At 49.8% G+C, this 21,848-nt stretch overlaps 1 protein-coding gene and 1 non-coding gene across 2 annotated transcripts; both read left to right on the top strand.

Moving 5' to 3' along the window:
- Positions 1 to 6,512: 6,512 nt before the first annotated feature.
- EIF5 (eukaryotic translation initiation factor 5) lies at positions 6,513 to 14,455 on the top strand. The gene is made up of 11 exons (XM_087818034.1): positions 6,513 to 6,697; positions 7,514 to 7,793; positions 7,905 to 7,986; positions 8,267 to 8,439; positions 8,736 to 8,847; positions 9,427 to 9,566; positions 9,798 to 9,953; positions 10,539 to 10,700; positions 11,057 to 11,221; positions 11,721 to 11,855; positions 12,188 to 14,455. Exons 2-11 carry the CDS (start codon positions 7,722 to 7,724, stop codon positions 12,275 to 12,277), a joined length of 1,287 nt encoding a protein of 428 aa, XP_087674160.1. The 5' UTR covers positions 6,513 to 6,697; positions 7,514 to 7,721; the 3' UTR covers positions 12,278 to 14,455.
- On the top strand, positions 8,981 to 9,106 carry LOC148093975 (small nucleolar RNA SNORA28). The gene has a single exon (XR_015716522.1). It is a non-coding gene; the product is annotated as a small nucleolar RNA SNORA28 (small nucleolar RNA).
- Positions 14,456 to 21,848: the final 7,393 nt, after the last annotated feature.

Below are 21,848 nucleotides of genomic sequence, written 5' to 3'. Positions count from 1 at the left end.
GAGGGAAACATCGATTGGTTGCCTCTGACATGCACCTTGACCAGGACCCGGGATAGAAATTGCAACCCGTGTACGAGCCCTTGGCTTGGAATTGAACCCACAACCCTTTGGTGCTGGGGCCTATGCTCTAACCACAGAGCCACACCAGCCAGGGCCATTTTAACCGTTTCCGAGTGCATGGTTTGGTGTCCGTAGGTAATACACATTACTGTGAAACCACCTACAGAGCTCTCCCATCGTCCCAGACTGAAACTCTGTCCCCTTTCATCCCGGGGCCCTGACACCCACCACTCCACCCCCTTCCTGTCTCCACAGCCTATCCCAGCCGCCCCCTGTAAGAGGACTTGTCCTTTTGGGACTGGCTTCTTTCACCGAGTGTAATGGATGAACCTTGGAGGCATTATGCTCCGTGAGAGAAGCCAGTTATGGCTTTAAATTCTAACTGTGGTTACGAGGCAGCAAGAGTGAGTGTTAAAAATAGCCCGAAACCTGTAAATATCTAGCAAGAGAATATAGTGAGTGAGTGACCTGGGCCAAAAGACTTCTTTCTGCGTGAAAAACCCAAACATACAAGCAGCCTTTGTGAGCTAAGCTAAAAAAAGGAGCTCCCGGCCTGTAGCACTCAGAATAGCTGAGCCCTCCTTACCAAGTATAACAGCACGAAATGTCACACTGAGAATACCGAATGTGGGAGTCGATTGCCTGGGGGGGAAAATCTCTCACCTAATTTAAGGAAACTCAAAATGAATCCATTCTTTCATTCAGAGCTTCACGCTGCAGAGGTTCCATCTGGGACTAACTATATTGACTGAGACCAGCACCACAAAATAAAGGTTATTCAGAGCATATTGTTGTGGCTTCGGGATGGCTCTTCCATCTTCTAGAGAGTATGACAGACAGATAGGAAATTTACCCTAAATAGGGACCACACCTCAAGTTTAAGTGGAAGTATAGAAATATCACCCTGTGGATTGAGAAAGCTCCTACCCGAAGCCGTTGCACTTGCCCTGGGAAGCCGACAGGGCAGCCTGGGTCACCTCATGGGGGGGGTGGCAATAAACAAGGTTCCCCGGCTGTGGCCAAGACCAAGGCTAGCTACCGAAGCCCCTGTCACGAGGGGGAACCCTGGTGGGGAGGGAAGAGCAGCTTCCTGGGCTCCACCCGCTGGGCGCCCTCGCTGTCCTGTCCCCACACCCCGCTCTGCTCCGTTGGCGACTCTGGCCAGGCGAGGTCACCTCTCTGTGCCTGTTTCTTCGCCTGCAAAGGAGAATAACAGCAACATCTGCCCGGGAGGGCTGTTCAGGGGACTGAATGGATTCATGCGCATGAAACAGGCGGCCACGGGACTCTCGCTGTGCGCACTCCACAAGCACAGCTCGTCCCCAGGCTCTAGCTGACAGGTTAGGTGTCTTGTGTCCCCAAGCAAGGGCCATGTTTTAAATGTTGGTTTGTTTGAGGTGCTTTGTTTCTTTAATGTCTGTTGTGCGTCAAACTGCATCCCCCGAAAGAGGTGAGAGCAACTTCGTTCAGAAACAGTGTCTTTGTGGGTGTAAGACGAGGTCATGCTGGACTGGAGAGTAGGGCAGGCCCTAAATCCAGTGTGTCGGGTGTCTAACCTCAGTGTGATGCAGCTGTGAGCCCGGGAACCAAGGATCCAGGCCAGGAGAGAGGGCGCAGCCCTGCCAACACCTTGATTTTGAACTTCTGGCCTCCAGAACTGTAAGAGGATAAATCTGTTGCTTTAAGCCAGGCCGTTCGTTGGTGATACTTTGTTACAGAAGCCACAGGAAACTAATACAATGTCTTAAATGTTTAAATTCCCTAAAGCTGGCACACAGAAGGCATTCCATACATATGGGTTGGATGAATGAGCAAACGAATAGATGAGTGAAGACCAGCATGGAGTGGAAGCAGGCAGTGGGGGTGAGTAACCAGGCAGGTGTGGGTGTACATGCACAGCTGGAGAGGGGAGGGGGTGGGGTACAAGGGCTCATGTCTGGGACCACTCAAGCCCCACCTTAGGCTCCGAATGACAGAGACTTGCTCCTGAAAGAGCTGCCACATGGGACTATGTCCCAGCATGCCAGGGCCTCCAATTTCCCAGGAAACGAGAAATTCAGATTTTTGGGGGGTAATCCTCACCCGAGGATATTTTTTTTATTGATTTTTAGAAAGAGTGGAGCCCGGCCGGGCGTGGCTCAGCGGTTGAGCATCGACCTAGGATCCAGGAGATCGGGGTTCAATTCCCGGTCAGGGCACATGCCTGGGTTGCCTGCTCGATCAATGACTCTCTCATCATTGATGTTTCTACCTCTCTCTCTCCCTCACCTTTCCTCTCTCTGAAATCAATAGATATACTTAAAAAATAAATAAAGTAAATGAAATGAAGTACCTTTAAAAAAAAAAATAGAGTGGAAGGGGGTGGGGGAGACACACACACACACATTGGTTGCCTCCTGAATGCACCCTGACTGGGGCCAGGAATCAAACCAGGTGTGTCCCCTTTATCAGGAATCGAACCTGTGACCGACACACAACCCATCCATGAGCAGGACCTGCCCTCTGAGTCCTCCACACTTCTCCATCGTTTGCTGAATCAAAACCATTTTGCACTTTTCTCTCCTTCCAGCAGTGACACGAGGTGGAGGTTGGTGGGAGCTGTCTGCTGTGGAGGAAGGCGTCCCGTCAGCCTCCAGCAACACCTGGCCTGGTTGCTTCTCGGGGACACCTCTGCTTCCTGCCTCTGTCCCCTTCGAAACTGAAGGCCCCCAGTCCTCCCTCAAATTTCAGATTCCTTTGCTCTCAAGGGCAAGTCCCCGGCCTGCATGTTCAGCCTAATGAGGAAGGACAAGTAAACAGGCAACTGCAATAAAGTTCCACGAATGCCAGTGGTGTGGAGGAGGCGGGGGCGACCGAGGTGGGGGGACATCCCGCCCAGAGGCTCAGAGGTGCCACGGAGGGGGCATGCCTTCCTGGGGTGTCCACTAGGCCTGTTTACGTGTGGCCTCCCTGGGCAGGGCCTGTTTTGTAGGTGGGGCCTGGATCCTCGCTGCTCAGCAATTCAGAAGTGTTTACCGAAATGGGTGCCTCAGATTACCGTGGTGCGGGACACTGCCCCTCTACACCGCCTACGCCCTTTGCACCCCTGTACACACCAGATAACCTTCAGTTCCCTCCCAGCACAGGCCAGGGCTAGAAGAAAAACAGAGCTCATCCCCTGTAGTTCATCCTCAAGGAGGGGGGACAGCAACTTGCGTGGCTGATAGTGTGCAACTTTGAAACATGCTGGAGGTTAGAGAAAGCTGAGACAGGAATGTCATAGCGGGAGGCCAGCCAGCCAACCCCGAGGCCTGTCAGGTAGCCCGATGCCTTGGCCCCCGAGTCGCCCGAAGCTCAGCACAAGGTTCTCACCCACACAAACTGGATGTTGCTCAAGGGGGCTAATTCTTGCTAAACAGGCACCAATATCTAAACAACTGTAAAGCCAGTTTTCTGATTTACCTTCCTGGCAGCTATTCACGTCTGCCGTCCAGGGCTTGCACAGTTCAGGGTCTCATTCTGCGAGGACCCTGTAAGCACCAAGTGCCCATTATTTAGTAAACTGTGAGCACCTGCCGGGGAAATAATGCAGCCAAATGAGGCGGAGACCCAGGAAAGGGAGGCGGAATTGTGCAATGAACTTGGCATCAAACAAGCCAAAGTTCAAACGTTGTCCACCATTTACTAGGCAGGTGACTCTGGGAAAATTACTTAACCTTCCTGAGTCTCTTTCCTCACCTGTGAAACGGGTATGACAACACTCCCTCACCAGATCGTTATTAAGTTTACACACGGAAATTGCCTGGTTTTATATTTATCTGGACAGGCTGTGGTGCGTATGATTAAGGGAACAGACTTTGGGACCATACACATCTCGGCCTAAGTTCTAGTTCTGCCACTTAACAGGTACATGATCTCCGGCAAGTTCTTAATTCCCCCATCCCCCCACTAAGCCTCAGTTTGCTCATTTGTAAAGTGGGAATAAAAAATTGCTCCTAAGGGCTAAGAAGGAAATAAGATAGTTACATGCAAAGGACGTGGCAAAGTCCTAGGTGACAGAAGCATTCGACAAACAGTATGGTCTGTGATGGGATACAAACGAGTGGTACTGTAGATGTAAGAACATCCAAACCTGGAGTGAATTTTTACGAGTTTATTTGAGCCAAAACTGATGACAATCGCCAGGCAGCAAGGTCTCGAATGCTTTGGGAAAACGACAGTTTTGCCGTTTCTTTCGCGCATTTGACACTGAGGGAATGTGAGGAAGGTTGCGTGGAGGTGGGAGAAAGCGAGGCAGTAATTGGATTGCAGGAGCGCTAACAAGATTACTTGCTCTAGTTAGGCTAATTTCAGAGGGTGGTAACCTAGAGGACCAAAAACCATGGACAGTGGCTGCTTAAGGCAAAGATAACATTTTCCTAAAAAGTTACAAGCCTGGGGCTGCGGACTCACCACCACCAGACCAGCAACCTGCCCTTAGCGAGAATGATCCGAGCAGCCTGCAGGTTACTTTCCACGAAACACTTTTTGTCCACAGTACACATAGTGAAAAGTTAAAGTTAAAATTAGTAGAAACTTTTTAAATGAAATGTAACTACGGGGCCACCACACTTACAAAAACAAAGTAATCACTTTGTATTTAGTTACTTAAAAACCTTTCGGAGGCGGCAGGCCTCTCACCTGAGGCTAGTTTCACGCCCACAGTTCCCTGCAGAGTTTCTAAAATAACCTCATTTGCCTGCAGCCCCGCAAAAGCGGCGGCGCGTCCGCAGCTCGCCGTCTCCAAGGTGAACCCGCAGCGGCGTCTCCGGACCGACCTCTCCCGTGCGTCCCAGGGGAACCCCGGCACCCACGAAGCAAGTCACACGCACGTGCACCCACCGCGCGTGCACCTGCTCGCAAGGCCGCAGCTCATTTCCCGGTCTGAGCCGAGCTCTGCTCCCCACCGACGCCGTCCCAGTTTAAAAATGGTGTGTGAAGCTGGGAAGTCACGGGAGAGTCCTCCTGACCCTGATAAAAACCCCGTCTTCCCACCCTAACCTTCCAAAGCGGACGGGGCTAAGCCAGGGGGCAGCCCTGGCCCCCCCGGCCCCGCCCTCGCAGCGCTGCTGCCCCCCCAGGCCCGGGGGAGCAAACACGCGGCCCCCCAAAAACCGGGGGCGCTCTCACGCCCCCCCCAGGCCCGGGGGCAGTCACACGCGGCCCCCCCCAGGCCCGGGGGCGCTCACACGCGGGTCCCCCAGGCCCGGGGGTATTTACATGCGGGCCCCCCCCAGCCCAGGGGCATTTACATGCGGCTCGGACCGCAGGGCGGCAGGTGCCGACCGGCGGCCGCGTCACGGGGCTGGTTTCGGCCGAGCCGCCTTCCGACTTCGGGGCGGACCGTCGCGCGTCCCCAGCCGCCACCCGAACGTCGCACGGAACGTGTCCGAGAGGACGGGAGTTCGTGCGGCCGCCGGAACTACGACGCCGGGCCCTTGCCCAAGCGCATTCGCTTCCAGGTGAGCCCCCGGGGCCCCCGCTTGGGGCTGTGCTCTGCCCGGGGACACCGGGCCGGTGACCGCTGCGTCACCCGCGGCCACCCCTCCCGGGGCGCTGTCGGCGGGCCCGGCCCTGCCGCCCGAGGTGTGCGCGCCGGGGGCCCGGGCCGGGGGGCTGGGAGCGGGGGGGCGGCCAGCGACCCGGCCTCACGGCGACCCCGTCACGGGGACAGCGGGGCCCGGTCCCCGCAGACCCGCGCCCGGGAGGGTAAAGGGCGGCGCTAGAGTGACAGCCCCGGGCCCTCCTGCCTTCCCCCGGAGCCCGGGCCTACGGGGTGGGGCGACACGTCTTCTCCCCGAGCGTACGACGGGCGACCCCGGGGGGGCAGAAAGACGGGGCTGCGCTCCCGCCGCGGGAAGAACTCGGGCGGGAACGGGGCCAGGACCGGCCGGCAGGGAGGGGAGGGGACGGGAGCCAACCGCCATCTTCCCCCGCGGTCAAACCGACCGAGCGCGGCCCCGCGGCCGAGCCCCCACCCCGCCGCGGCGCGCCCGCTCTCGCGATACCGCGAGGGCCTCTGGGAAACGCGGGGGAGGGGAAAGCAGGTGAAGGAAGCCGGGACGCGGGGGCTGGGGCCCAGCTGAGGCGGCGAGTGGAGGCTCAAGAAGCAGAAGGGGCGGGGAAAGATGCGATCGACGCGGCGTGCAAGCCAATGACGAGCGAGCTCGGGCGGGCCTGCCGCCAATGGGCTGTGCCGCCTGGCGCGGGGGGCGGGCGCTAGGGCCGAGGGTAGCTTGAGCGCGGCGGCGGCGTTGTTCAGTCAGAGCGAGAACATTCCAGAGGTGAGTCCGGTGAGGAGGTGGCGGCCCCGCGCCTCCTCCCCAGCCTCCCCCGCCCCCCCCACTCCCGCGGGCCGCTGGCTGGCGGGGAAGGCGCCCCGACGCCCGTGGCTCACCGCGCCCTCTCTCCGCGCCAGGTCGCCAGGCCCCGGGCGCTGAAGGGTGTGGACCCCGGACGTCGCTGGGACAGCCCCTCCCCGCTGCTCGGCGGCGCCTGCCCGGCCGCTGCTCGCTGCGCTCCTCCGCCGCCCCTCCTCGGACTCGGGTTCACGCGCGCCTCACTTCATCCCAGTCCCGGGCGAGCAGCGTTGGGTTTATGTCTTTATTTGACGAAAACGGTGAGTCCACGGGCGGCGGGCGGCGCGGGCCGGCGGGGAGATGGCGGCCGCACAAGATGGCGGCGCGCCGCGTGACCCGGCGCGTGTGGCGCAGTTCGGGCGGCGGGCGGGCGGGCGGGCGCCCCCTTCGCGCCCCCTCCGGGCCCCGCCCCCGCCCCGCGGGAACGCGCGGCGCGGCTGAGTCAGGCCTCCGCGCTGCATTTGTGAGTCATCGCGGGGGCGGGCCGGTGCCCCCCGGCGGGTTTCGCTTCCCCCGCCCCGCGGCGCTGAGGCCTCGGGCTCGGCGGCCCCGGCCACCTGCGGCCCCGGCGAGGCCCTGCCATGGCGCGGCTCGGCGGCGTCCGCCCCGGCGCGGGCGGCCCTCCCCAGCCGGGGACGCGAGGGCTCGCGGCCGCGGGCACGGGAGCGAAGGTCAAGCGCGGGTTTGGCCGGCTCGCCGGCGGCGGGCGCGCGTGTGCGGGCTGTTGCGGGCGTGTTCCCGGGAAGTAAGCGTGGCTGCCGGGGGGACAGTTTGTGAAGGACGCTTCCGCCGTCCGGGGGCGGCCCGCGGCCCGGGGCGGGCGGCGTCTGCGCTCCCGGTTGTGGCGCTGAGGCTCGCCGCCTTGGGCCCGGCCTTGCCTGCCCGCCCGTCTCGGCCGCGGGGAGGCCTCTCCGCCGCCACAGGTGCCCCGTGTTAGGGCAGCTCGTTCCCACGTGACATGACACGGGCGCTTTTTCACGTTGGGGAAGGAGGCCCGGCGAAGGCGAGCGCTCGGGGGGCGCCCCGCGCAGGGGGGATGTTAAACGTGGGCGCCCGTGTGTTTGCTTCCCCTGCAGAGCTGTTGCGCAGCCATTGGTACCTGTATTGGGGCAACATAGCGTACAAGCAAGGAGCTCACAGCCTCAGTGGCGAAAACTTTTTCATGTCAGAGACCGAGAACTCTTGCAGCCGTTTATGTCATCCCTTCTTCTCCAGACAGAAGATACCAAAAAGTTGCAATCAAAGATCTCTTCATCTTATCGATAAAGCCACTAATAAGCCAAAATGTCTGTCAACGTCAACCGCAGCGTGTCAGACCAGTTCTATCGCTACAAGATGCCCCGTCTGATTGCCAAGGTGGTAACTTTTCTTCATTTTAGTAGCAAGTCTTAAAGCGCTCTTCGTAGATTATTAAAAGACTGCGTCTCCTGGGTAGACAGTGCAAAATTAAATTCTTATTTCCTTTAGGTTGAGGGCAAAGGAAATGGAATCAAGACAGTTATAGTCAACATGGTTGACGTTGCAAAGGCGCTTAATCGGCCTCCAACGTGTAAGTAATGCCCCTTGGGGGAGCCTGAGAGGCTTGGTGTTGACAGGCACCGCCAGTGGTCTAGGGGTCTTGCCTGGGCAGCCCGCTAATTGGCCTAAGGGTTAAGTGGGGCGCTGGACCTAAAGCCAACTGATTATTGCCATTGGTACAGAAAACTATGCGGGCAACATGGTTCTTCACTCAATAATTTAAAAACACAGGCAGTGACAATTTTGTAAATGTGGCTGAGTAGCTGACAGTTAATTTAGTTAACTGTAGTCAAACTCTTTTTTCCAAACAGATCCCACCAAATATTTTGGTTGCGAGCTGGGAGCACAGACCCAGTTTGATGTTAAGAATGACCGTTACATTGTCAACGGATCTCATGAGGCAAATAAGCTGCAAGACATGTTGGACGGGTTCATTAAGAAGTTCGTTCTTTGTCCTGAGTGTGAGAACCCCGAAACGGAGCTGGTGAGTGCCTTTGGGGTGTTTGTCAGAAGCAGCAGCTGGGTACCTGCTTTTGGGATCAGTCTTGTAGCACCAAATGATGTTTTAACAAGGCAGAGCAGATGTAATTGGAAGTATAACGCAAAACCTATAAATTATGAAGATGCTCACATACTTTTTCTGAGGTAGATCCCGTTATTTGGTATGTGTTAAGCTGGTGTTTCAGACATCTTCTGTTGGTTAGATATTTTCATTCTTGTTCCTCACAGAATTTTCATCATATATTATGGATGACATACTTGTTTTTACTTTTTTGGCAGCATGTCAATCCAAAGAAGCAAACAATAGGTAATTCTTGTAAAGCCTGTGGTTATCGAGGCATGCTTGACACACATCATAAACTCTGCACATTCATTCTCAAAAACCCACCTGGTAAGTCTTCATGATGAACTTCTAAGATCTTAACCATAAAGCACCTGATTCTTGGAAACAAAATGGATGTTTCCTTGTTGCTATAAAATGAATATAAGGAGAATGGAGGGCCTAAGTGGCTTTAGAGCATTGCAAGCAACACTCTGTGTCAGATGATCAAAGCTGTCTGACACAATTTGAGCTTGCTATAGCAACAGAGTCTAACCTATTCCGGTGCTCTCTCCTCCATGGGACAAGCCGTTATATAGACTTAGACAGTGTTCCAGCTGTTGGCTAAAGTGCATTTGAGCTGTGCCCTTGTTCAAGTTCATGAATGATGGGTCCTCTGAGTCATCACTTCGTCTTAATTTTACCCAATAGTACCACTAGTATTTTGGAACATTCCGTCCTTAACCCAAGTTTCTTCTATGAAATACAGTGAATGAATTTGGTCTGAATCCTCTTAAAATTTTAGGTAGCACTGTGCTTGGTTTTCTGAGAGGAGGGTTCAGGAGCAAACAAGTAGGGTTTTAAATGCTGATGACAGGCAGTGAGGTGTAGTCAGTTGTGGCACTCAGCTTTCCTTTTGTTGCCCGATAGAGAACAGTGACAGTGGCACAGGAAAGAAAGAGAAGGAAAAGAAAAACAGGAAGGGCAAGGACAAGGAGAACGGCTCTGTGTCCAGCAGTGAGACCCCACCGCCGCCGCCGCCACATGAAGTCAGCCCTCCGCACGCTGTGGTGAGTGCGGGGCTGGTGCAGCAGGTGCCAAGGTTGTTTAGAACGGGGCCTGTTGTTGTGAACAGAAATGCTGTGAACAGCAGCAGGGTTTTGGGTTCCAGGTGGAGTTGATTGAATTGAGGTGAACCCAATTTAGTGGAAAATGAACTTAGATGTCATTAACCTGACTGGAAATCTGAAACATTGTACATCTTTAAGGCTGTTGGTGAAATGTCTTTGCTCTTGAAACAGGAAGAGGAAGATGACGACTGGGGGGAGGATACAACCGAGGAGGCTCAGCGGCGCAGGATGGACGAAATCAGTGACCATGCGAAAGTCCTGACGCTCAGTGATGATTTGGAACGGACTGTCGAAGAACGGGTCAACATCCTGTTTGATTTTGTTAAGGTAAAATTATTTGCTTTATGAGAGGTGAGACATTTTCTTGACCTGTAGAGCTAGTTTCAGCCTGGCCTCAGGCTTTTGTTAGATATTTATTACTTTAAGCTGGTACTTGGCAAGGAACTTCAGTGCTATCTTTTGAATATTGAAATGCAAGGCTTGCTCTTACTTTTTCTGTGTGTTCACTCAAGTATTTATTTTTTTTAATCCTCACTTGAGGATATTTTTTCCTTTGCTTTTCACAGAGAGTGTAAGGGGGAGAGAGAGAGACATTGAGAGATAAACATTGATTGGTTGCCTCCCTGCTGACAGGCCCACCAGGGCCTGGGATTGAGCCTGCAACTGAGGTATGTGCTCTTGGCTGGAATCAAACCCAGGACCCTTCAGTTAGTGGGCTGACGTTCTAACCACTGAGACAAACTGGCTAGGGTGCAAATATTTTTTTGAGTTTGATCCCAGGCACTATCTTTGGTGGCTGTTTATCATAAAATCTGTCAAATTAGGAGAGCCATCCATGAGAGTCGGGACTAACCTATATCTCTGGAGCATTATGTGCCTCCATTTTATTGAATTGTTTCCTTGTATTTGCAGAAAAAGAAGGAAGAGGGTATTATCGACTCATCAGACAAAGAAATTGTTGCCGAAGCAGAAAGACTGGACGTAAAAGCTATGGGCCCTCTTGTTTTGACTGAAGTTCTTTTTAATGAGAAGATTAGAGAACAGATTAAAAAATACAGGCGCCATTTCCTACGAGTAAGCAAATTTGAGATTCGTAAATGAAATTATTAAAGCTGTGTGGCCTTGGAGGACATCACGTTAACCTCTTGCCTGCTTGTTCTCTGTCATCCTGAAAATGGAGATAATGGACATTTGAAAGTCTGGGACTATCTGAAAACTGCATGTGTTCTCTTACAGATAAAGTAATGCAGAGCTCTTCATGTGTTGACCTTCTCTGGGTTGTTTGTTTTTAAATATATATTGATTTCAGAGAGAAGAAGGGAGAAGGGGGAGAGAGAAACACCAATGATGAGAGAGTCATTGAATATTAGAGTTATCAACTTAGAATAAATCTGTAAAAGCTTGTTAACACAAAGATAATCTATTTGCAGTTTTGTCACAACAACAAAAAAGCTCAACGTTACCTCCTTCATGGTTTCGAGTGTGTGGTAGCGATGCATCAAGCTCAGCTCATCTCCAAGATTCCACATATCTTGAAGGAGATGTATGACGCAGACCTTTTAGAGGAAGAGGTCATCATCAGCTGGTCGGAAAAGGTGGGAATATGCAAACAGGCTGTTTGTGTACCCTCTAATCCCTGGTCTTTCTCTACATGAAAACGCAGTTCCTCTGTTTGACTGATGTAACTTGTAGGGGCTTCCCCACCATAGCAGCTTGTTAGTAATGACAAGAAACTACTCAGACTAATTTTTGTGGCATGCATGTGTTCTGTTGAGGATTAAAGAGTACGGTGTGGCCCAGTATCCTCAAAGATCTCAGTTTGAGCAACTGTATAACTCGTTTTTGTGTTGTTGTTTTTTAATTTTTTAATACTTTTACTGATTTCGAGGGGGGTGGGGGGGGAGATAGAAACATCAATGATGAGTCATTGATCGGCTGCCTCCTGCACGCCCCCTGCTGGGAATCAAGGCCGAAGCCCGGGCCTGTGCCCTGACCTCCTGGATCCTAGGTCGATGCTCAGCTTTTGAGCCACGCCCTGCCGGGCAATAACTTGTTTTAAATTCCTATGAGACAATTGTACCTGATGTTTTTTAGGCCTCAAAGAAATATGTCTCAAAAGAACTTGCCAAAGAGATTCGTGTGAAAGCAGAACCATTTATAAAGTGGTTGAAGGAAGCAGAGGAGGAATCTTCTGGGGGTGAAGAGGATGATGAGGATGAGAACATCGAGGTAAGTGTGGGGGGGGGCCAGCTGGCGCTGGGCGAGGCGGGAGGGAGGCAGGCAGGCGCAGTCTCTCGGCAGTGTGGAAAATAACCCTTAACACGAAGGGTGGTGGAAATCTCTCGTGTCTCCAGACATGATTTCCAAATGTCTGAGGTTTGAATAGTGCGGGTTGCTCAGAGCTGCTAGTGGTCTGTAAAAATTCACGGAATACTGTTAGTGTGGGAGAGAGCTTACTGGGTGGTGGGACGTACATGGAGGACGGCAGCTGCATCTAGGTAACTTTCTCCTCTATTTACTTTAATTTACCACTTACACTCAATTAAAAAATGTTTTATCAGGTGGTGTATTCGAAGACGGCCAGTGTGCCGAAAGTGGAAGCTGTGAAGTCGGACAGCAAGGACGACGACATTGACATTGATGCCATTTAAAGGGACGGGTGCGGCCCAGCTTAACTGTGATGCTAAGAATCCTTCTGCATCATCAGCCAGAAGTGCAACATGCGTGTGCAAAAGCTAAAATGGCTTAACATCATGCTACACTTTCTGCTAAAAACATTGCTGTGAGTGGTCTGTAATTAAGCCCAACAAGACACCTCGGGAGTCCATACACATATCAGTGAGCAGATGTAGTTTGCTTATTTATAGCATGTTTCTTTTTGAAAAATTAGTGGTGGACACATTTGGATCACATTTATACAGTTATAAAAATAAAGATTTGATTTTGGTCATTCTTAAATTTTTTGGCTCTGAATGACTTAAGCTGAAACAATTGGCTCCTTTTTAAAACATCGTACCATCTTTTAACCAGATAGGATTCTTGGAGCCTGTTAGACACTGTTAGGTGCTGAGACTGTAAAGAGGTCTTCAGCAGAATGTAAGCATAAACCTATTTGTAATTACCTTACTCAGCCATTAAGAAATACAGTACTTTTTAAGTCTTATCTCTAGTCCCTCAAGTTGGCATCTGGTGACGTACATTCTTACCATGCCAAGGCGGGCAGTATAACACCTTATCTTACTAAGAGTAAAAATGACCTGAGTGTCCTATAAGTAATTTTAAAAGCAGTTTTTGAAACTTGAATTTTTTTTCCCAGCTCGCTTAACACTTCCCCCAAATCGTAGTCTTTGAAGTCACGTGAATTGCAAGTTGGATGAGCCAGGGGAATTATTACATTAACAAATAAGCATTTTATGTGTATGTAGCTGTTGCTTTGTGCTGAGAGAAAACTCTCAAGTTTTGGGGTGTGATGAAAAAGTTCCATGATTTTATTTGGGGGAAGGAAAAGGTGCACTTAATCTCTAGCAAAAAAAACCAGCATAATTTTTCAGCTTTTACTCTGAAAGACGGTTTAAATTAAAATTTCAAAATGTTTAGACATCCTGTATCTTTTGTTTAGTGTGGATTCTCCCTGATGCCATGGCTTGTTCTTTAATGCCTTTTACATTTGGACACACAGGTTTTGGTGGTTATCTTGCCAAAATTAGTGCTGCTGTGTCTCAAGCTTGATTTTTTTTCTTTTCTTTTTTTCAAAATGTCTTATTTATAAAAAGAAAACTAAAATTGTGCTTCTAAGTCAGCCTATGTTTTGGCAGGAGACTTGGGTGTCTTTTATTTCACATTGAATATAGTTAGACACTCATGAAGTCTGGTGATGGCCACTGAATACAGGTGACTAGGGCCTGGCCCAACCCTTCTTGGTCTTTAGGTTTGGAAATAACTTCCTGTGAATTCTTTGCCCAAGTAGCTGATCTAAACTCACTCTTACGGGTTCTGACTATATTTGAGAAATTGTTTTCAAAGTAGAAACTTGTTGAATTTATTGCTTTCCATAAAAAGTGCACTATGGGAATCAAGAATCATGGGGTTGGTTTTATTTGGAGCACGGGTTTTCATTCACCTCTGATTTTCTTTGATCCATCTCATTATAATGAGACCTTAACAAATGTATGTAAACATTTTTCACATTGAAATTATACAAACATTTGATATAATAAAACCTTGTTAGCTTGATACTTTAAGAAATTAAGATCTAGTGATTTTGCTGGAGAGAGATGAATTGGTCTCCAGCTGCCTTTTGATAGATTTTGATGAGAGTGAAGCAGAAGCAGTGTACCAGGAGGGAATGTGCTTTGTCACACCAAAGAGAGGAGGTTTTTGCAAACTCACATCTCACCTAGGTTTCGAATTTCTTTGCTATTGGCCAGTTTAATTTCATTATCTGAAATCCTGTGCGATATTGGTGGGCATTCAGCATACCCAGTGTCAAGCTAATAAGGTTCTGTTATAGAGGTGGGTTTTTTTAGTTTTTCCTTTTAATCTGAAGGAAGCCACGTTTAGGGCTTCTAAACACTAAAGAGAAAATTTTGGCTTAGACCGGTGTTCAGTCTGGTGCCAAACTTCCAGTAGACTCAAATCCACGTACAGAGGTATCCTAATAGAGTAATCCTTCAGTTTGCTCTATTCAACTGTCTTAAGATTTCTTGTTTTAAACAGCTACATTACTTGATTAAAACAATGTTAAAATTATATTTTGTCTCTGCTTTAATGTTAAAATTAACCTACATTTTCATACGATAGTGAAGTATTAAAATCTGCCCTGTTTTGTAGCTGCTGCTTTGGATTTGTGTTGGACTTTGCCTTTTGCAGTTACCAGCCCGACTCTCAAAACATGTTGCTTATTACCTTGGGTCCGGGGCTTTCCTTAGGTCTTGTGTTCCTGTTCTGCAACTTGAGTTGGTTTTAAACTGAAAAGGTCTGCCTTAATCTGATTTCATGAAATCCTTATGGGCACTTAACTAGGTCATGCAGACGTCAAGTTATATGGAGGGATACCTCAGAGAGGTTTGCAGGATTGGTTCCAGACCACCCCAATAAAGTGAGTTGTAATCATTTTGCTGGTGAAGGGTCTTAACCTTTGATTTGTAAAAAATAAAGTGTCTGTGAAGCCCAGTAAAAACAAAGTGTGCCTGAAGTTACATAACACAGTATGTATCTTTAGTTGAGAAAGAGGGAAGTAGGGAAGATTGCTTTATTATTTTAATGTGTGTGTTTTCAGAGAGAGAAAGAGAAACATCAGTGATGAGAGTTGTCACTGAGCTGCCTCCTGCACGCCCCCAACTGGGGATAAGCCCTGGGATTGCTTTCTAAGAAAGGCTTTTCTGAAGCAGGTGAACTTAAAAGGTACCAGTTTAGGTCCTAAAGGTTTGGGGGGTGAGGGGTATTCTCTAAATCAGTGTTCAGTGCTTCCTACTTTGGGGTGGGTATGTAGGGATCCCTCCCCATGCGCTGAGTAAAAGCCTGTGGCTTGGAGGTAACTTCAAAACGAAAGCTCTCTTTCCCCAGGAAAGTGGACAATCTAGAAGGTTATTCTGGAATCTACTTGGAACAAAATAACCAAACCACAAGTGAGATGATATATTTTATTAAGTTTTTTTTTTTCTCTCCTTTGTTTTTTTTTAAATCCTCACCTGAGGAGGAGGTGTTTTTATTGAATGGGGGGGGGGGGACATCGATCAATTGCCAACTGGGGATTGAACCCAGGACCTTTGGTGTACATGGTGATGCTCAAACCAAGCAGCTCACACTGGCCAGGGCAACAAGTGAGATTGTAAATTCCTGCACAGCTCTGCAAACAGTCCTTAGCTAGTGAACTCTTCGTAAATAATTGCTGTAGCTCTACCTGCCAAAATTCAACCATAATCCAAAAAATGCAGAGTTAGCCCAGTCTGCACTGTCACTTTGTTCAAATTCCGGCTCATTTGACCACTTGAAAGCAGTGTGCTCAGGAACAGGACTGCACTTCTGTCTGCCCTTAGGATAGCACACACTATCCTGTAGTGTGTGCTGTTTTTCCTCAGGGGACAGTCTTCTCTGTCCCCAGTACTGCCCACACCTTGACTTGAGTGGCAGTTCATAAGTGGAGTGATGTGGACAGGTGATTTGCCAGAGGTCTGTGCCTGGCTTGTGTAAAGCCTTGAGTCTGGCCCTGGGAGCTGCTGTCCACAGGAAGTTGGGAGCTTGTGCTTTATGTTCATCTGCAGTAGGGCTCTATATTCCAGGCTTAGCCTATGGCCCAACAAAGAAGTCTTTAGGAACCCTGTGTCTGCTTGCTTACAGCCAGGAAATGGAACCATTCCTGTGTGCCAGGGTGTGGAAATGAGTAACAACCACTAGAAGTTCTTTTCCCCAGAACCTAGACCAGGGGGTACGGTGTTGAGATCTCAAAGCAGATAGCATGCAGCGTCTGAGTTGCCCTGGTGCCTGCTGTTTGTCCATTCAGCGAGCTCTCTTGAAGGGAGATACTCAGGCTTTGGGATCCGAACTGGGTTCTGGCCAGGGTGTCTGTAACACTGGAAGAGCATCTCCCCATGCCTGCCTAATGGGAATGGGAATCCTGTGTGAAACAGTTTTGATTGGATCCTAATGCTGCAATCAGTAAAGGTAATGCTTCGCTGGGGCAGCTAGTCAGAGTTCCTCTGGAAGTACAGGGCCGAAGGGCAGAGAATGTGCCACCACAATGGGGCAGTGAACTGGTGCTGGAGTCATTCACTTCCCAGCCCACAGTGAGAAGGGTTGATGGGTGTAAGGCCAGTTGATACGGCTGGACTGAGTCTGGTCCCAGCAGTCATAATGCACAGGGAAGGGGTGCTTCCAAAACATCCAGTGGGGTGTTGGCACGGAGATTAGGTAGCCCAGAGAAGGAGGGGTTGCGCTGGTTTATGGTCCAATAGCACACCCACTGGGGTCTTACAACCTGGTAGGGGAGGCGCGGTTTGCCTTTGGGAGTGTCAGAGGTGGTCGTGCCGTTTTGTTCAGTTAGAGGGAAAGGCTGTCAGGAAGGGTTTTCTAGGGGGTGCATTGTGGAGTCACTGAGTTAGAAAATCTCTGGGCCCTGGGGAGCCCCAAATGGTAGAGCCAGACAGACTCAAAGAGGAGCGTTTTGTGTGAAGGGAACTTAAGCAGGCTGTGGTGACCAGGCTACACAACACAGGACATCAGGAGAGGGACAAGTTGCACAAAGGGAAAAAGATTCACCTTTGGGACCTTCGGTGTGCATATCCAGGAGGCAGCTGAATATGAGGATAGAGCTGGAAGCCCTGATTTGGGGGCCGTGTCTGTCCAGGCAACAGCGGAGTGCTCAGAAGTTTCCATTTCTTTCTGCCCCATAGACATCTGCAAGGGCAGGGACAAATCTATCTGTACCCCAAGTTCCCAGAACTGGGCTTGAACACTGAGGTGCAAAGGAAATCACTGAGCGACTGGATGGGTCATGGGCGGATAGATCTGTGGGTGGGTAAATGACTAGGTGCATTGGGTGGGTGGATGGAGCAACATGCACACAGCTTTCAGGAACTAGTGTGGGCCATAAAGACCCTTCTGCTGACAGAACGCTGCGGCTGATAACAGTGTAAAGAGGAGGGAAGCCATTCTTTCACCTCTCCCCAGTGTTGCAAGCCTCTTCTCAGGCTAGTGACTTCCGGGAGATTTTTAAAGACATGGTGCCCTACTCCCTGCCCCTTAATTTTTCTCATTTTCACTCGGGAACCAGGCATTGAAGACATTCAGGAGCAACTGCATATACCTGTATGAGGAAAATTAGAGACTGACCACGCATGCCCAGGGAAAGGCAAAGGCCTGGAAAAGGCCCCAGAAGACCTTCAGTTTATACCTCAGGCTGACCTTTGGCGCAGACACAGCCTATTAAAATAATAGTAATAAAACCCACCTGCCCTGGGGAAATGGGAGAATCTGATTTCCGGAGTTACACATTAGATTCAGGTGTCCAGTGTACAACAACATAAAAAACTCACAAGGTGTACAATGTAACAGAAGTTGGCCCATCAAAGAAACATCAACAAACAGGATCCACACCTGTCTTCATGATGAAGAACAGAAGGAAAATGTGGAGAAAGTAAAGAAGAAAATGTCTGAAGCAAATGGGAATATCAAGTGTTAGAAGACCACCCAAACAGAAAAAACTCTGGAACTAAAAGGTACAATAACAAAAATTTCACTAGAGGAAATCAAAGGCAGAAGGGAAAAAGTCAGTGGACTTAGAGCTAGGGCAATGGCTGTTACCCATTCTGAAGGACAGCGATTGAAAAGCCAGTGGAGCCTGAGTGGCCCCTGGGACACCGCGAAGACCAACACTCATGCTGTTGGAATCTCACAAGAAAGGAGCAGGCAGGATATTTGAAGAAATAGTGGCTGAAAACTTCCCAAAGTCAATGAAAGACATGAGGCTCAACAAACGCTTTGGTAAAATAATCAACTGAGATTCGCTCTGAGACACAAAGTTGAAAGACACAGAACCGTGAAGGCAGCATACGGGTTTTTTTGTTTGTTTTGTCGGTAAGATGATCATTTCTCCTCAGAAACCTTAGAGGCCAGAAAGCAGTGGGTTGATGCATTGAAAGTACAAAAAGGGAAAAACTGCCCTTCAAAAGTGAGGGAAGCGCGGCCAGTGTGGCCCAGGGGTTGAGCATCGACCTAGGATCCGGGAGGTGGAGGTTGGATTCCGGGGGTGTGCAGGAGGTGGCCAGTCAGTGACTCACCATTGGTGTTTCTCTCTCTCCCTCTCCCTCTCTCTCAAATCAATAAAGACATATATAAAAAAAAAGGGGGAAGAATTAAGACATTCTCATATACGTTGAGGTTTGTTACCTCTGGACCTGCCCTGTAAGAAATGCTCACAGGAGTCCTGCAGGGTGAAAGGACACTAGACAGTAACTCATAGCCATAAAGAGAAAACGATCTCAATAAAGGTAAGTACGTGGGAAATTACAAAAGCTAGTATTTTAACAGAAAATGATAACTTTTTGTTTTCTACATGATTTAAGAGAATAATACATTTAAGAGACAATTGTTCATCTAAAAGCTAGTATGGTGGTATAACTGGTTCGTAACTCCAAACTATTTTCTATGCAACTTAAAAGACATGCACTTAAAAGAATTATTTATCTTTTAGGGCACTACACTGTATAAAGATGTAGTTTTGTGCTATCAACAACTGACGGGTAATGATGGAGCTGTAAAGGAACGAAGCTTTTGTATTTTTGTAAAGTTAAGCTGGTATAAATTGAAATTACAGTTTTATAACTTTAGGATATTAAATGTAATCCCCATGGTAACCACTAAGAATATAGAATATATAAAGAAGTAAATGAGAAAAGAATTTAAGCATTTAACCATAAAAGATCAAATCACACAAAAGGCCACAGTGATGCAGGTAATGAGGGACAGTGAAGCTATATGGCATACAGAAATCAACACAATTACTTCAAAAGACTGAGATTGACAGGATGGATAAAAACATGATCCAGCTACGTGTTGTCTGCAAGAGACTCACTTGAGGTCCAGAAACAACTGAAAGTGAAGGGATGGAGAAAGGCACTTCATGCAAGTCGTAGCCGATAGGTGACTGTACTAGTATCAGACAAAATAGACCTAAATCAAAAAAGGTTACAAGAGACAAAGGAGGACATGACATGTTAATAAAAGTTTCAATACGGCAAGAAAATACAATTATAAGCATTTACATACATACTAACAGAGCAGCAATATATACAAAGGAAAAGCTGACCAAATTGAAAGAAGAATTCCACAATAGCAGTTGGGGACCAAAACGCTGCACTCAGTGATGAACAGGAAGGGCCTAGAAGCTGAGCACAGCAAGCCGGCTGGTGTAATAGGCGTGGACACAGTGCTGCCCAGCAGCGCGCAGTCTTCTCAAGGGCACGTGGGACGCTTTCTAGGGCAGACCGTATGTTAGGACACGGTAACGGATCTTAAAAGATACCCCGCAAAGTATTTTCAACCACAATGGGATGAAGTCAGAACTCAACAACAAGTAAAACTGGAAAAGAATCGGGGACGTGGAACAAAATCCCCTTAACCGATGAATCGAAGCAGAAATTGCAAGGGAACACAGGAAACACAGATGAGCCCTCGCTGGTCTGGCTCGGTGGTTGGAGCCTCGGCCCACGGACTGAAGGGTCCTGGGTTCGATTCCAGCCAAGGGCACGTACCTCGGTGGCAGGCCAGATCCCCGCTCGGGTTGCGCGTGCGGGAGGCAACCGATCCGTCTCTCTCACATTGATGTCTCTCTCTGTCCCTTCCGCGCTCTCTGAAAAGCAAGGGAAAAAATATCCCCCGGTGAGGATTTAAAAAACAAAATACAGATCAATGAAAACAAAAACACCACCAAAATAATGGGACTCAACAAAAGCAGTGGTGAGAAGAATACAGCTGTACATGCTTAATTTTTTATTGGGGGGAGAGAGAGAAAAAGAAACAGTGATTGACGTGAGAGACACCGACCGGCCGCCTCCTGTACGCACCCTGACCGGGAATCGAACCCGCCACCTTCTGTGGAATGGGACATTGCCCCAAACAGCTGAGCCACATTGGCCAGGGCTTCGTTGCGTCGTTTTTACTTTCTCTGGGTATAGGGTGTGCTTTTTTCTAACTACATGATATTAACACATAGCTCATTAATTTTTAGCCCTTTTTTTGTTATTTGACGTATCAGACTTATAATTGTCTCTCTAAATACCACTTTCATTGCATCCCACACGTTCTGATGTGTGAAGTTCTCATTACCATTCAATTTTACATTTGATCTCTCTGACCTGTAAATTACCCGGGTATACGTGTGTCTAGGTTTCTGTTTTTAGGGTAGCTTTGGGGAGTCTTGGGGTTCAGTTGCTTGCTCTTGTGTTTATTTGCCTGCCTTCGGTCTACATTCAGGAGTTGGCTTTAACAGAGTCTCTTCTGGGCTTCCCTGACTACAGAAACCAGTTCCTGCTTATTAATATCCGAGCACATCAATTATTCACCCGAGCTTGGCCACATTGCACACCCCGAGTCATCCCTGCCCCTGCCCTCTTGTGAAAGGCAGCTTTGAGCCGGCAGCCCCCCAGGGAGGGCGTGTAGGTGGGACTCGAGGCTGACTCAGGCGGCCAGCCCCGGACAGCTCGTGGCTGAGGTCCCGCCGGCCGGGACAGAACCCTGTTGTGACAGCCCCGGCCGGCTCTGTGCTGCCTCGCCATGCCCAGCTCCCTCCCGAGCGGCCCGGGTGAGGTCAGGTCTGTCAGGAGGGCGGGCTAGACCTTTGAGGGTTTTGCTCTTTCAATTCTGCCCTTGTCTTTTACCTGGAATTATACTGGCAGCAAATGTTTTCCAAGTGCAGTTGAGACAGCTGCTTTCCCGGCTGATGTGTGCCGGGGGATATGATGAGCCATCCACATCACTGTGGCCAGCAGGTGCAGGGAGGGCAGGAAGGGCCCTAGGCAAGGCCACTCAGCCAGCTGGGGGCCGGGGCAGGGTGTCAGCTTCCCACACGGAATCCTTAACGAGGGACAGAGGCGTGGTGGGTCAGCCTTTAATTATGCCCCGGCGCACCGACTTCAAGATAAAATTCAACCCATTACCAGCGAGTGAATTACCCTCCCTTCTTTCAAAACCACAGAAATAGCCCATAGAAACTGCCCACCCATTTCAGCCACACCTCGGTCATCTTGTCACTTCAAGTTGGTGACCTTGGGCAAGCTAGTCCCTCTAAGCTGGAGTATAGCAGGCTGAACAGTGGTCCCTAAGATACCAGGTCCCGACCCTGGAATCCATGGGTGTCGCCTTGTGAAGGGAGATCTCGCAGACGTGATTCTGTGCAGGGTCTTGAGACGGGAGGTTATCCTGGATTACCCAGTCGGCCCAAAGTGCCATCACAGTGTCCTTATAAACAAAGGGAAGGTAGAGGGACGTTGGTTACACAGACAGACGAGATTGAAGTGATGCGGCCATCGGGAGCTGGGAGAGGCCAGAAACAGACCCCTGGAGCGCGTGTGGCCTCCAGACTGGGAATAGACTTCGGTTGTTTTAGGCCACACACAGTCGGTGGTCATTTGTCACAGTGGCCATAGGAAACTGATATGCCGAGACCAGGGAGAATGCCGCCACAGGGCACCATGGAGATGCTGCACACCGGTCCCCGTGGAGAAT

This window comes from Miniopterus natalensis, chromosome 1 (genome assembly GCF_054644295.1).
Source record: "Miniopterus natalensis isolate mMinNat1 chromosome 1, mMinNat1.hap1, whole genome shotgun sequence".
Classification (NCBI taxonomy): Eukaryota; Metazoa; Chordata; class Mammalia; order Chiroptera; family Miniopteridae; genus Miniopterus; species Miniopterus natalensis.
The sequence above is the reverse complement of the archived record's forward strand: the minus strand, read 5'-3'. Positions and strand labels throughout refer to the sequence as shown.

Bases quoted from the DNA above. Each gene is read 5' to 3' on its own strand.
- EIF5 (XM_087818034.1), top strand. From the start codon at position 7,722: ATGTCTGTCAACGTCAACCGCAGCGTGTCAGACCAGTTCTATCGCTAC. The intron at 7,987-8,266 runs GTAAGTAATGCC...TTTTCCAAACAG, and splicing joins GCTTAATCGGCCTCCAACGT to ATCCCACCAAATATTTTGGT. The intron at 11,856-12,187 runs GTAAGTGTGGGG...ATGTTTTATCAG, and splicing joins ATGAGGATGAGAACATCGAG to GTGGTGTATTCGAAGACGGC.